The sequence below is a fragment of the Parasteatoda tepidariorum genome, chromosome 12 (assembly GCF_982258835.1).
Source record: "Parasteatoda tepidariorum strain Cologne lab strain chromosome 12, Ptep-v5.0, whole genome shotgun sequence".
NCBI lineage: Eukaryota > Metazoa > Arthropoda > Arachnida > Araneae > Theridiidae > Parasteatoda > Parasteatoda tepidariorum.
The window spans coordinates 21,135,207-21,152,054 of NC_141766.1; the positions used below are offsets into that span (position 1 = coordinate 21,135,207).

At 29.5% G+C, this 16,848-nt stretch overlaps 1 protein-coding gene across 1 annotated transcript; it reads left to right on the top strand.

Moving 5' to 3' along the window:
* The first annotated feature begins 902 nt into the window (after positions 1-902).
* On the top strand, positions 903-15,081 carry LOC107440513 (hemocyanin G chain). Its single transcript, XM_043047662.3, has 9 exons — positions 903-1,161; positions 4,551-4,768; positions 5,027-5,232; positions 6,582-6,978; positions 8,473-8,601; positions 8,697-8,831; positions 10,687-10,873; positions 13,109-13,332; positions 14,740-15,081. Exons 1-9 carry the CDS (start codon positions 966-968, stop codon positions 14,926-14,928), a joined length of 1,881 nt encoding a protein of 626 aa, XP_042903596.3. The 5' UTR covers positions 903-965; the 3' UTR covers positions 14,929-15,081.
* Positions 15,082-16,848: the final 1,767 nt, after the last annotated feature.

The following is a 16,848-nucleotide window of genomic DNA, read 5'->3' on the forward strand; positions in this document are numbered from 1 at the left end:
ATTAGAATTCGGTGCTGATAAATTTGGAAACAACATGATAAAGTGACTCGTGGGTGAATGCAGAAAAGTGTATAAATTACTATAACCCAAGAGAGACAGGTCATTTATAAAAAATCGGTAGGTAGAATGCTCTTTTTTTTTAATGCTAAATCTTATGAAACAACCGAAGATTTCCCGCACTTTTAGATTTAAGCAAAAGCGCGCACAAACTCTTCTGATTGCCCTCCTATTATCCCTAACTACGGTGGGTTAAGAGTCAAACGAAGCTAAGAAATACAGTGGGATGATAAAATTGTTTCGCGCTCGTATTTTATTTCTACGATCAGTGATTCCCTTTCATACTTTCCTCCCCCAGACGCAGAAAGAACCCTTCAGCAGACCTAAATTACATCTTTTAAATTTGCTTTAACTTTAATATGGTACGAACTAATCATCTTATTTTTAAAGTTTGACGTTCTTTTTAAATTTAGTTTATTTGAAATCGAGGTGCAATTTTAACAGAACTTGATTTAATTTACAATTTTATTAAGATTGCAAATAACGAAATAATATCATTTATATTTCCTAAATCTTTAAATGCAATTAAAATATATTTTTGCTAATTTTTAGATATATTGAATATAAAACGCTATAACAAAAAGAAATCAAAAACGTATGTCTCCAGAATCATTTCAGCTCAAAAAAATATCCCGATCATCAACACCACACAAATCGAACATCGGATTTCCGGCCGCACCTTGTCTCGATCTATAATAGATAAACTTAGAATATGTTTAAAGAAAAATCTATTTTCGATCATAACTTTCAACTAAGAAGAAGATGAACATGAAAATACTTCTAAGAAGACAATATGATGCCGAGTCATGGGCTAGTATAAAACCTCAGTTATTTTGGAGGCAGGAGGCAGTCCCCAAGAAGCTTGCAAGTGTGTTTCTACTGGGCTATTCCCTGACTCAAAACTCAAGATGTCTATCAAAGAAAAGCTGGACAAATTATTACCTCTTTTTGAGAAGTTGACCTCTGTCACAAGACAGCAATTGCCTCCAGACCAAAGGGATCCAAGACTTCTGGGAGTTGGAGTTTTGCCCAGAGGTAGCCTTTTCTCATGCTTTCATGAGAAACACCTGAAGGAAGCCACTAAGCTTTTTGAGATCTTATTTGGTAAATTATTTTATTTTATTATTATAAAGATTTTTTATTCAAAATTTTATTTTTATTAGTGATATATGATAAATTTGAGCGAATTCTGCGTTAGCATTGAGCCTAATTTTACATTCTGTTTAAAAATTTAAATACAGAAATAAATAGTAAAATACCTGTATTTTTCTTTTAAATATGTATTAAATCTTGAAATTAAATTTTTTTTTTATAATAATGCATCGTAATTTTTGTAATAATGTAATGCAAAATTTTTATAATAACGTAATGTTTAATAATATTTCCGACATAAATATTGATTATCTGACTTTAAAATATTAAATTTTTATTTTTTGCTGAAAGTTCAAATTACTTCATAACGTTGAAAAATTAAATGATCAAATCATGCCAGATTCCATTTTAAGACTTCTTTTAAGCAGTTTAAAATTTCGTATTCATTTTGAAATACAAAAATTTAGTTATATAACACTAAATCTGCATATTTTTTTAAATTACTACTTTGCATATTTTCAATTAAAATAGTTCTAAAGTGTGATAAACACTTGTCATTTTACTCTCTATAGATGCTTGATTTCAATTTTAAAAATCAACCAATTGAGAAAAATCATTTTTTCCAATCGCGTTTTTTGAAATTTCATTTGGTAAACTATTTTACTTTATTAATATAAATAATTTTTATTCAAAATTTTATTTTTATTAGTTTTCTAGAATAAATTTGAAAGAATTTTGGTGAGCCTGTTTTTAAATTCCGTTTGAAAATCTAAATATAAAAATAAATATTAAAAAACTCGTATTTTCTTTAGAAATACATATTAAATCTTAACTACTGAAAAAGTTCTTATTACTCTCCTAATATTTGATAATATTTCCGACCTAAATATTAATTATCTAAATTTAAGTATTGAATATTTATTTTTTAAAAAGTTCAAGCTACTTCATATCGTTGAAACATTAAATGATCTAACGGATTCCGATTTTCATTTTTAAGACAGCCATTCTGCTTTAGAATATTTTATATTTATTTTTCAAAATAAAATTTAGTTTTAACACTGTCTCTAAGCATATTTTTTAAATTACAACATCACGCATTTTCATTAAAAATTATTTAAACTTCAGTAGATGTTTGTCATTTTGCTCTCTATACTCTCTTTTCTTTTAATGATGCTTGATTATATTTTTAAAAATCAATCAATCCAAAAAAAAATAATTACAACAAAGAATACTTAAGATGCGTTTTTTTAATTGGTTCATTTTATGCAGTTAATTAATTAAAAAAAATTAAAGAGCAATAAATTTTAGTTTATATATATACACGTAGTTTGAAACCGAATTTTGAAAACCGAAATTTCCGGAAAACCGTTACCAGATGAATGGAAAAATTACCAAATAAATGGTTTAAGCATCATATACTTTAGTTTCATAAACCATAATTATGTGTTTTTTTAAACCAGAAATGTCATTGCCATACTATACCATAATTTTACCAGAATGTTTTTCATCTTGAATAAGAATTTAGGAAATCACATATACAATTAAACGAAAAAATGTTTTAAAAAATTAACATACATTCCAAAATTATATTTAAAAATGGCAAGTTAGTTTAAATACATGATTTATAGTTTTAAACTTTAATATTTAAAGTTTAATTTTTTATAAAATATTTCAATTCAGCTCGAATATTTCAATACATTTTGAAATTTGCATACATAAAAAAATTTATGAAAAGCGTGAAAGATTCATATTACCACAGACATTACATTCATTTAAAGTGTTATGCAATTCAGATATCAAAAAGTAAAAATAAAGTTCATAATTCAAAGCAAGTGGTATTCTAATAAGTATTTAAATCGTTTTTTTGTTGGTATAACTTCTTGGAAGAGTAACTTTTAAATATGCTACTATGATATGGAAGAAAAACTCTTTGTTCAAATCTGTATAATTCTTGTGTTGACTGAGTCACACTTTTGATAAACAAGTATAAATTTGTCCCATGATTTCATTTAAGTTAGATATTGATAATGTTTACTTGTTATTGATAACATAAGCATGTTTTAGAGATTTTTATTACAAATTTTAGTACAGCAAATATTACAAATTTCAGAAAATGAATAAAGTACTTTAATGATATCCTCCTAAAATTTAAATAATAATTTTCCAATTTATAATACATGAAAGAAAATTTTAAATTTAACTCTTATGTAAAGTATTTTTATTACATAAAACAAATTTTTATTATATGACTTTAGTAATAAATTCATGATTGCTTTAATAATGTATATTTGAATAAAATAACATCCAATAAAATGTTAAATATGTAATAAAACTGTGACAATTTCAAATAAATTAAAATACTTGTCAATAATCAACATACTCGATTTAGATTCTATCTTAAATTCCAATGACTTGTGCGGAGAAGTGAAGTCAGCAGAAATATCAAGCATTACATTCCTATTTTTTATTTTATTTATTTATTGTTACTAGAAGCTACAGCATTTTGCATTACTAGCAATATTTAAAACATTTTCTTTAGCTAAAAACACCAGCAGTAATTTTATGGTTAACAGCATATCCTTAACAACCTCCTAAATATACATTTTTAGAACCCTGGTCAAAAAAGAAGTCTAACACGCGCACATTTCACAGTAAAAAATTCCGGATCAAATTTTAGTTAAAAGTATATTGGTTGCTTTTGTTGCACTTTGGTTGCATCATCAGTAAAATCCAATTTTTACCGTAAAATATTACAACGTAATTTTTACAGTAATATTTATTTTATTAGAATGATTCAGTGATTTAACGCTAAGTATTACTGTAAAAATTACGGTATATCAGATTTCTTATTCCGTAGCATGCTGCGGTAAAAATAGATTTTACGCTGAAAAGTACCGGCAGACTGAGTGCCGGTACTTTTTGCCATAATTTGATCCGAAATCTTTTTACAGGGTAAGGAACGAAAATTAATGTTAACGATAAAGGGAAAAAGCAAAAAAAAGTTATCATAATCTAGAGAATCATGACTGATTGCGGTATTAAAAAAAAAATAAAAACAATCAGATTACTTCAATAAATTTGAAGGTTTTTCTGATAATGGCTTTTAACTTCTTCTTAATCTCCAAGAGAAAATAAGCAGGTTTTGATGTTGGTAATTTCGCTTTCCTCAATAGTATTTCGTCAGTTTTTGATGGCATATTTATTTTCTCCCCGCATAAGTATTTATTTATAGCCTCCAATATGTGTATAATTTTGACTTCATTTTTGGCAAAAATTCTTATAAAATTATATTAACGGTGGTGATTGTAGAACACCATGTCTTTCCAATTACAGTAAAATAAAAAAAGATTCTTATTTCACAGTTTTTTTCTACTGCTAACAGCATATATTTCGAATTACAGCTGCCGCCGACTTCGATGATTTCTTGAAATTGGCTACTCAAGCCAGAGAAGTCGTTAATGAGGGACTTTACACCTACGTTTTGTCTGTGGCAGTAGTACACAGGGATGATTGCAAAGGAATCACATTGCCTCCCATTCAAGAAGTCTTCCCAGACAGATTCATTCCTGCTGAAACAATCAACTTGGCCCAAAAGGAAGCCAGAAATAAGCCAACTGAAGTAAGTATAAGCTAATACAAATGATCTTTTTTGTACAATTGTTCAAATAATATCATAATTAAAACTACTTTTACCCATTGACAAAATGGGTGTTATTTCGGCTTGATGGCGTGCGCACCTTATTTGGACGTCATCACACATTTCAACTGTGTTCAAGGGTAATAGTAAATAGTACGCATGATGCGTCGTCATTGCATGCGTTGCTATGGCGACCTCCGTTGTTTGGTAATTTTTTTAGAATTTTTTATTGTTGTTTAGGATGTGGTTGTTGAAATTGAAGATACTGGTAACATTCTGGAACCTGAATACAAGCTAGCTTATTTCCGTGAAGATATTGGAATCAATGCTCACCATTGGTACTGGCACGTTGTTTACCCAGCCAACTGGAATGAAGAACTGACAGGAAAAGTCAAGGACAGGAAAGGAGAACTTTTCTACTACATGCATCAACAGATGTGTGCCAGGTAATAAGAATATCTGTATTAATTATAAATATAAAATAACTGTAAATCTGTTTACTAAATTTAAACACTTTTAATATTATAACTTAGCAATCTATAATTAAATGGTAAATTAAATTACAAATAAAATGGCCAGTACTGTGACAACCTGTTGCAGCTGCAACTTTTTAGTGAAGTTACTATTTAAATTAGTTAATTTAATGTATGCAAATCAAGGATAGGAAATGAGAGATTTTTACTGCATGCATCAACAGATAAGTGCCTGGTAATAACAATATTTGTATTTATTATAAATATAAAATAACTAAAATTTTGCTAGCAAAATTTGGACAACTTTTAAAACTGAGCAGTGATGGCTCAGGGGGTGGAGTGTTCACCTTCCATTGAGGTGAACCGGGTTCGAATCCCATTGATGGCTGGATGCTACGAATTCCGCATCTGGACCACAGTGCTGATGTAAAACATTCTCAGTGGTAAAAGGATCATGGGTTAGAGTTCCTCTGCCATCAGGCTAACCGTGAGAGGTTTTCGTGGTTTTCCTTTCCATGTAACGCAAATGTGGGTTAGTTCCATCAAAAAAGTCCTCCGATAAGGCAAATTTCTCCTAATACTTGATTCAGGAGTTCCCTTGTCTTCTGGATTGGGTTTAAAATAGCAAGGTTACGGAGTTCAACACTAGTAGTCGTAAACCCGAAAAATTGGGTCTGCCGTTCAATGACGGTTATAAAATAAAACTAAAAAATAAACAATTTAATAAAACTATAAAAATTACAACTTAATAAACTACAACTTAATGGTTAATTATGTTACAAATATAATAAGCTGTACAATTACAACTTATTAGTACTATTACAATTTAAATGTACTTAGTTATAATTTATTCTACAAAAATTACAACAAAGTGTAGTTTTAAACCTTAAAGTACCAGAAGGGACTCAAATATTAACTGTGAAATGTTAAAAATCAAATTGAGAAGCACAATTTAAAAAAAAGATGCATACACTGTTGGAAATATTGGAGCGTATCGAACAATAATATCGTTTAAATTTGTTTCAATCTTAATATAGAGCTAAGTTGAACCATATTATCGTCCTTCTAAAATTGAATTTCACTATTGTTCAATTCAACACCTTATTATGCTTGTAGTAAGTTAGCTCTGTTTTATGGCTTAAAGTTGATCTGGTTTTAATCAGTGTCAACACATATAGTTGAAAATGATGTGTAAAATATTATAACATGTATATATGTGTAAAATAAACATGCATATATGTGTAAAATAAACATGCATATATGTGTAAAATGAAATAGCAGTTTATTTGAGGACGTATTTTTAATTTGTAAATATTTTGCAGATACGATTGTGAAAGATTGTCTAACGGTTTGAACAGAATGGTCCCCTTCCACAACTTTGAGGAAAAACTTGAAGGTTATGCTCCTCACTTGACATCTCTCGTCAGTGGTTTGCACTATGCTTCAAGACCTCAAGGATTCAGTCTTCGAGATCTTACTGATGTTGATGTTCAAGATATGGAAAGATGGAGAGAACGTATCCTTGAAGCTATTGATCTTCGCCATGTCCACGATTCCCAAAACAATGAATTGCCTTTGGATGAGACTAACGGTGCTAACATTTTGGGTACCATCATTGAAGCTAGCTCTAATTCACCAAACAAGGGCTTCTATGGTTCCTTGCATAACTGGGGACACGTAATGATGGCAAGAATGCACGATCCTGATGGCAGATTCCAAGTAAGTAGTAAACTCTTAAAATTTTGTGAGCTTAGTCTTTAATGAACCTTCATAAATATCGATCAATTCTCAAAAAGTTTGCTTAATATATTAGAGTTAGTTGTTTTAGAGATATTTAAACTAGTAATTTCAATTACTTTAATAACATTTTATAAATGCAATTATCAACAATTTGATAAATTGCTTACTAAACAAGCTTCTTCTTGATAAAACTAATGGTTTTAACTCTAAACTACCCTTATTAAAAGTAGCACTTTTTCATCAAATAAAAGCTTCTATGGTTCTCTGTATGGGAAAACCTAGATCGATGATCAAAATGTTAGTTTAAAATTAAATAGTGTTTTTTATTAGTTAAAATATTTTCTAATTTAGTTCATAAAATAAAATCTGAATTATGTTCAAAAATACACAGTGAGTATAAATAAACATTACAAAAACCTACCCGTCTAGATACTAATCATAATATAATAATAAAGGATGGATAAGAGTTTTGATTTGGGAAAAAATTTAGTTTCGTATGATCAAGTTGACAATTTATCATTTTGCGTTTAATTAAGTTTTGCGACTTTAGAAAATAACAACTGTCACAATTTATAGTTAACGATGGTTTTCAATTTAACAGCTTATTCTAAACTTTCATAAGTTTTGGTAGCTTGGAAAATTTCAATTGACATACGTGGCAGTTTAACCCTTTGACGCAGAATTTTTATTAAACATGTTTTTTTTTAATACTTTTTTCATTATTTTGCATGAATTTAGGTCAAAATAAGTAAAAAATATTGTATTTTGCATTTTAATAATGTATGGTTATGAAATAGAGCATGAAACACCGGTGGTTTTTTTTTTGGGGGGGGGGGTTAAAGGTAAATTCTTCCAAATACAGCTCACTTCCAATCAATAATTTTTCAAATTTGCACTCATTTTCAGTTATTTAGATCTAAGAAAAACCGTTATTCATCATTGAAATTTTTTTAATCTGCAAAATCAATTATCGATAAATTTTTGAATATGAAGTAAAACTTTCTAATTATTCTTTTTTTGATTTAACATTTTAGTACAAATATAACTCTGACAAATTTTCAGATTTTTTTAATAACAATTAGACAGCGTTTTTTGTAATTAAAAAATACGAAAATAGAAATTTACATGTAATTATAGCTTCAGAAACATCTACAAAAGGGACACCGGTGTCCCGTTTGGTGTCCCTTTTGTAGATGTTTCCGTTTCGAACAGTTTATCGTTTTTCTAGTTAATAGTTTATCATTATTTTAAGTTAGTAGTTTGTCTTAAATTTTCATATTTTTGGAATTTTATAAAATCCCAATTACCATTAGTGGCATTTTAATAAATTTTAAACAACTGATATAAGGGAAGTACGAATTAAATACAATACATAACATACAAAATAACTCTAGGGAATAAAAATTAAATTTCTTATCGCAATCCAATTTACAATTTACCATACATTGTTTTATTTGTATTATTTTATTTTAGGAAAACCCAGGTGTCATGAGCGATACATCAACTTCCCTCAGAGATCCTATTTTCTACAGATGGCACAGATTCGTTGACAACATCTTCCAACAATACAAGGCCACTCTTAAACCATACACCAGGGAACAAGTAAGCAAAATATAAAATCTCTTTCTCTTTAAAAATATTTGGTTCAACTTAAATTGAATGGTATTTATAATTGGTTTGATTAATTCCATATCTAGTTGACCTTCGCTGGTGTAAAAGTTGTAAGCGCTGAAGTCAAAGCTAAGCAAACCAACGTTGTGACCACATTCATGAAGAATGAGGAACTTGATCTTTCTCATGGAATTGACTTTGGAACTAGCCACAAAGTCAAGGTAAGGAAATCTATTTATTTACTCATTAATAATCTGAATTTACTGATGAATGATAGTGTGGAAAAAATTTAAAGAATTTTTTGAGAGTCTCCAAAATTTTTGCCTATTGATCTTGGATTGTTTATAATTGAATATATGTGGAGTAGGGTTATAGGCGATTGCAACACTCGAATACGCCATCTGGGGAGAAGATCGGTTTCATGTCTTTGGCTCTTCTCCCTTCCCTCTCCTCCTCTTTTCAGTTGTATAGGAATACACTACGATATTTTCCCTTTTCTTAATATTTTTCGCATTTAATTGTTACAAATATTTTTAAAATATCCATGACGCTTTCTTTTAGATCTATGTTCAATGCAGTTTTCTGTTCCATACAGTTTCCTAACTTAAAAGATTTTAATCTATTTGAAAATCTAGACAGAAACTAACTTCCTTCCTTCTTCTATGACTCTCCACACGCTAATGGTGAAATCATGCTAAGTGTTGCCATAGATAGAGAGTTCTGCTTTGCGCCACCTGTAGCCCATTTCGATCACCAGTTAGAAAATCCTACCCTTTGCAAATCGTTGACGTTAATTTTTCGATGTGCCAGGCTTGTTGGAAAAGTCTCTAGAGTTTTTACACAATTCAGCTGTATTGCAATGAGCCTAGGTACTTTTAAGCTGATAAAAAATATAGCATTTATTGCTCAACTAGCATGATTTATTTCAGGCTGTCTGCAATAAGTCTTGTAAATGCTTATCGGACAATTAAAAAATGTATATCATTCATTGCTCTGTTTTTTGATTCACTGTAGTGATCTGTACAAAATCTTATTGCTGTTAGTTTAAGTAAATTCATCAGGCTGTTTGTGTGAATTTTTGCGCATTTTTAATTAGCCTAAATATGTATGTGCACACTGTAAGCAATTTGAAAATTGACCAGCTGAATAGAAAATACTGGAAAATTTTCAATTAGCCTGGAGCATTGTAAAACTTGCAAAGAGCCAAAATTTTCAAATAACTTCCACATATACATCTAACAATGTATAATGTAAATAGTAACAAAGTTACATCAAAATTCGTAAATTTTGAAAAGCTCAAAATTTTAAAAGAGACAATTTTTCAATAATCATATATCAATGCATTTTTCATCATATAAGCGAGGTGTTCCGAAATCACCACCCTCAGTATATATAAATTTAGAATCCTCGATAAGAATAAAATAAAAGGAATTTACCACTTAAGTCGTCAAAAATTGCTATTTAAGCGTGAAAAGAAATAAATAAAAAGAAACGTAATAGCAATCTGATGCATTATTATTCAGGAAGACGAAAATAAAAGCATCTAAGCCAGTTTCAATGCTGCATTATACTTGAAATTGTTTCAAACAATCTGAAAGTGCCTCCAGCAACCGGAAAATGATTTGTTCACTAACTCTCGGTTTTTTTTACTAATCAAGCAGATATTTATGTTTTCAATCTCGCCTTCCTATTAGTCATTCGTTAGATTTTTCAAAAGTTTTTATTTTATAATTGTTTAAATAACGATTTGCAAAACCTATTTAAATAATGGTATTTTTCTTACTATTAATTATAAATCTATATAAAAGGTGATGATTAAGGAATATCAGCCTGTATATCTGGCTATAGTCTTGTGATATACTAGTTAATTATTAGTACAAAATTATTTTTTTTTGCATTATGTAACTATAAAACGTTATTTTAATGTACAGAAAATTTTTTTAATTATATATTCGAAGTATTTAATTAACATTTACAATGTTCCAAAATTCTAAACGCAGAGGGGATAATCATCACATATTAAAAAATATCAGTATCAAATTAACTCGTTTCATATTTAATTAATTCATTTCATAGGTACGCTATCACCATTTGGATCATGAACCTTTCTCAATCCTCATCAACGTTGATAACAAAAGCGGTGCACCAAAACATGCTACCGTCAGAGTTTTCTTGGGACCTAAATATGATGAATTGGGTAACCTGTTGGCTCCTGATGAACAGCGAAGACTCTTCATTGAATTGGACAAATTCCACAAACAATGTAAGTAAAAATAATTTAATGCTGAATTTAAACAAATAGGAAATTAAGTAAGAATAATTTAATGCTGAATTTAAACAAATAGGAAATTATGTAAGAATAATTTAATGCTGAATTTAAACAAATAGGAAATTAAGTAAAAATAATTTAATGCTGAATTTAAACAAATAGGAAATTAAGTAAAAATAATTTAATGCTGAATTTAAACAAATAGGAAATTAAGTAAAAATAATTTAATGCTGAATTCAAGCAAATAAAAAATTAAGTAAAAATAATTTAATGTTAAACTTAAATTCTTGAAAAAGAAGAAAAAAATCCTCAAACAAAGACTGTAAAGTAATATACTGGTGAATATAAATTTTTGAGAAAGAAAACATGCTACTGTCAAAGATTTCTTCTGGCTTAAGTCTTATGAATTTTGCTACCCATTGGTTCCTGATGAACAACGAAGACTCTTCATTGATTGGACACAAATTCCGTAAACAATATAAGTGAAATTAATTTTATGTTGAATTTAAACAAACAGAAAATTATCCACACTAAAAAATAAAAATAAATCAAATTGAAATTCTTGAAAAAGGAAAAAAAATTCCTCAAAAATACTGTAAACTAATTTACTGGTGTATATAAATTTTTGAGAAGTGAAGCATGCTACTGTTAGAGTTTTCTTTGGATCTAAATATGATAAATTGGGTAACCTATTTGGTTCCTGATGAACAACGAAGATCCTTCGGAAAAATTCTACGAACAATGTAAGTAAAAATTGTTTTATGCTGAATTTAAACAAATATAGCAAATTATTCAAACAAAAAAAGTAAAAACGATTTAATATTAAACGTAAGTTTTTGAAAAAGAAATAAAAAAAAATATTCAAGGACGATAAAACAAGTCATTGAATATAAATTTATGAGAAGGTAAGCATGCTTCCATTAGAGTTTTCGTGGAATTTAAAGATGATGAAGAGGAGACAAATTTGTTCTTGATGAACAGCGCTACAGTAAAAAAATTCCACAAACAGTGTTAGTAAAAATAGCGAAATGATTAATAATATTGATTTTAAATCAGGCATATTCACAAATAATGCAATGTTGTTGCACAAATAGTGCAATATTGTACAAATGTAGTACAAATAGTGTAATACAAACAATGTAGTACAAATAGTGTAATACAAGCAATGTAGTACAAATAGTTCTAGGGGAAAAAAAGAAATTCCAAAAACAATGCAAATAAAAAACAATTTGAATTGATCTTTTTGTAAAAAAACAACAGTAAATAAATGAAAATTTTCAAATAATCTAATTAAAAATAATTCATTCAAGTTCACTATTCAAAGTGCTCACTTATGATCGAATTTTGTACTAATTAGAAAAAAGTTTGACCAGAAGTGGTGGAAAATTAATATATAAGTTTGAAGAAAAAAACTGTTACAAACGCTGATCTATTTTTGTATTTTTTTCTCTCTTAATTATTAATTTACGATAATATGAGTAAGCATTGTTTTAATTCACTTTTAACAAACTTCCAAAAATGTATATTAAAAGCGGTGATTTTGGAATAACATGAACAGAAAATTTAATATTTTTATTAGGAATGTTAAGTCTTAAATATGAATGAGCAATTTTTATAATTTTTGATTCAACGACAGACAAATCCACAAACCCTCTCCAGTTTATCTGATGCGAAGCAAATTTTCTATCATTCTCCTTACGATAAGTAACACGAGGTGTTCCTTAAAGACCACCCTTAATTCATATTTTTAGAATCCCTGTCAAAAGTTAATTTTAAAAAATGCATATTAAGGGTCGCAAGCTAATATTTAAAGGGAAAAAAAACAAAAATGCTATCGTAATCTAACTAATACGAACCTGTTTAATTGCAGAAGAAAACAGAAAGATGATTATTAGAGACACCTCTGAGTTTCACCATGCAATCAAACTCGTCACCCCTTTTCTCCAAACTATTGATTCAACTGATTTCAGTTGTATTTTCGTTTCTTTTTCGCTTAAATGTTAATTTGTGACACTTAATGTTCATACTGTTTTGTCATCATTTTTCTAAAAATTATAATGGGCAGTGATTACAGTGCACTTTGTAAAGTATTAACAATGAATTGGACCTTTTTGTTGTTTGTGGTTCTTATAATCCTGTTTTAACAAATAATATTTTTAAATCCAATTTATCACTGATTCTATTTAATGTTATTGTACTGGTATGTTATTGTACTGTTGTCTTATTTAGTGGCACCAGGAGCAAACCAGATCAGTCGAAACGCTATTGACTCAAGTGTAACCCTCGCTCACACTTATACTTTCGATGAACTCAGAGCTGGCCAAAGTGGATCAGAAGACGCCAGTGAATATTGCAGCTGTGGATGGCCCGAGCACGCACTTGTACCCAGAGGAACACACAAGGGCATGGATTATGAACTCTTTGTTATGCTCACTGACTACACTGAGGATAATGTAAGAAACCATTTTTCTTATAAGTTAAACAGAAAAAGTTTACTAATGCAAGAAATTTTCAATGAAGAGTCTAGACAAAACTCACATTAACGTCCGTGACCGTAGAGGTACATTCTAACCAAAATTAAAAACTTCAGTTCAATTTTGCTTAAAGAATAGTGGTTGCTAAAGCGGATGAACGTTTGGATTAGTCCATTGAGACATCGGAAAATATTAATTCGGAAGATTCAATTCCACACTGAGACAAAACTGTGGTCAAATCCACCAGAATATGGTAAAATTTACTGTATTTCTGGCTCTATGGGAACACCAAATAGGTCGGTAGTTTCTAACGAAGAGCTTTGGTAATGATTTTAGTAAAATTAACAATAAAGTATGTTTTTACAATAGGAGTTAAAATTTGGTAAATGTAGTAAAAACTGGCAATCATGATATCTTAGAGCATGGCATGAAGACTATTTATACGGTTTAATTTACTTTTCAGTTTTGCATTTTTTTTTTTCAAACATGTAGAAATAAGAACTATGGTTTCGAAAACAGGAATTTTCGTTAAGCCGTTACCATTAAAACGGAAACATTATCAAATGGAAACAAACAAACAATCATCATTATTACCAGAAACATGATTGTTTGTTTTTTACCAGAAATATCATTACCATACAGCAAGGTAATTTTACCAGAATTATTATTAGTTTTTTTTTTTTTACCAGAAATATCATTACCATACAGCAAGGTAATTTTACCAGAATTTTTTTCTCCGTGCACCGTTTCCATTGGCTTAAGCCAACATTCGCTTATGTTGATCTATCAGAAGAAGAAGATGCTATATTCTTAGCTTTCGTATAGTTATTCTTGTTAAGTATTGGTATTTTTTAAGCGCTTACATAAGCCAACAAAAAAATACAAAAATTTTTGATTTCAGTATTTTTAGTCAAATTTTTGGTTCAATGTGGAGACCGCCGATATCAGTTCAAAGTTATAAAATTTTCCCTTATTTTTAATAGTGATAGTTAACAACTTTTCCGCACTATGACTAAAATCTTAAGAGACTTCGTCATTTTCAACCTACCTCTATAATACGTACATCTATACTGTTAAATTTGAATTTAATTTAATATAAGCATTTTGAATTAAAAAATAAAATTGCTTGAATTCTCTACTCCTTCATTGTGTGCCTAATTGTTTCTAACATATATAATTTCTATTTAATTAATAGCCTCAATCCTCAATTATTTGCACTTAATTATGTTTCAATAATTACTAGCTTTTATTGCTTATTTGGACCTAACCTTTGGTCCAAGTAAGCAATTATTTGAACCCAACCTTTTTATTTTCAACTTATTTATATTTAATTATTACGTAACTTACTTTTTCTATAATAACTAAGTTTAACTTAATTATTTACAGCCTGAAGGAGCCAATGTTAAGACTATTTGCAATGATGCTGTCAGTTATTGCGGTGCTAAAGATCAGAAATATCCAGACAAGAAGCCAATGGGATTCCCCTTCGACAGGCATGTCTTTGCCAGAACTTCAGCTGAACTCCTGACTGAAAACATGATCCTCACTCCAATCCAAATCAAATTCCTCGGTTAAGTCAAATCAAACGGACATTCATAATTGAAACTGAAGGACCATACCCGTTTTAATAAGATTAACTTCAAATTTAAAAAATCATAATAACATCTAGATATTGTACGGGTAATGATGTAATAAAAAAGATCTTAAATAAATTGGCATTATGTTTGACTTTTGTGAGTTTCATAAATTTTAATTTTTATTTTTATTAAAAACTTGTAAATACAAGGTGTTTTGTAAAGAATCCTCTTGATATACATTATTAGAATTCTTGCAGCCGGTCAGGTGGCCGAGCGGTTAGCGAGCTTGACTGCGAAGCCAATGGCTGCTGGTTCGAATCCCTCTCTGGGCATGAATGTTTCTCTCTATGTGTTGTCCTCTGTTGTGTGTGATGTGTGAATGTGGCCCACCCTATGAACGGGTTTGTGGTAGTGTTACGTGGGTAATGTTGCTCGCCTCCGTGATTTTGGTTCACAGGTGCCCACTGGGTAACGTAAAATTAGTAACAATTCCGGCATCTTGTGAGGCGAAGAATAAAGTTCAGTGCCTGCCATTTGAAAAAAAATTATTGCAACAATTGAAGTTAAAAAATTCTTTTTGCAAATCAGAGATCACAAATTAATACTGTAGTGTGAAGAAAAACATATTTAAATTTATAACTAAACATGTTTGAGAACAGGAGCAGCTGGAAGGGCAAATTTCATTGCAAACTATTCCTCTAGTATCAGTATCTTTAGTACAATTTTTACGACTTTTTTATGCTGATGGTCATAAGAAAGCGTGAATTTCCATAAACTAATTCAGAAAGTTTGAACAATAAATTTTTAAATCCCATTCTATAGTATTTAAAAAACGTGTTTTTTTTTTTTTGTTTCTATTGAAAATGGGTTATTTCCAGTTATAAAATCGGTACGGATAGTTGTAGAAATATACTGTCTTTTTACTGATAATTCCTTCAGCTTAATTTTATTGAAGCATCTTTCTTTTTGACGCAGATGGGTCATGGGTCTTGTTTTTTTCTGACTCTCTCTCTAATAGCAAGCAAAATATATTGGTATTTTTAATAAAGTCTTACACTTAATAAAATCAGATTATCGGAATTATATTTCTATTAAAATTGAAGATCCAAGAAAGTAGTTTGAAAGTTTCTTCTCATTCATATTCAAACATTTTAAATCTCTCTTGTAAGGAAATGACCACTTGGATCAGTCTGCGTAGGGACCGAGGTTGTGCGGTATTGGTCCTCGTTAAACTGTGCTACCGTAAAGTGCTCGACTTCACGTGCAGGTCGTTGGGCTACCGAAGCGGGGGTGCCATCCCCTCTGCAGAGGATCAAAATTGTGATGGCATGTCTTCGGATCATCCTCAGGGATGTTTCCCAGACCGTCGCCAATAGCCCATTGTGCAGCTCTAGTGCGACGTAAATGAACTACAACAACAGCAACAGTAATGAAATGTCAATGATTAATAATTCGCTTAGATCTAAACTTCCAATTTGACATTATTATTATTATTATTTTTGTTTGTTTTTTAAATCAGCTGTGTTTGGAAGAATTTTAACCATTAACGACCAGAAAAAGGCATGGTGTTTCATGCAGTATTTCTTAACCGTACATTATTAAAATTCTAAACGTGTATTTAGCTTATTTGGACCTAAACTAATAAATACTCAAAGTTTGAAGAATTCTTAAATTCTGTTTCAAAATGTGATCAAATGAACTGAGCAAAAAAATAAAGTTGTTTACGCTAATCACACTCTAAAATAAATTTTTAAAGAAAGATAATTTGAAGCTATAAATAATGGCATTTTGAAATTAGATAAACATAAAATTACAAAGAACTTGAGTATATTAATTATTTTAATTCGAGCGATTAAATCATCGATGCAATTCGGTAGTGCTGAAACATAAGCTATGATAAAATGAGAAATATAGTAGT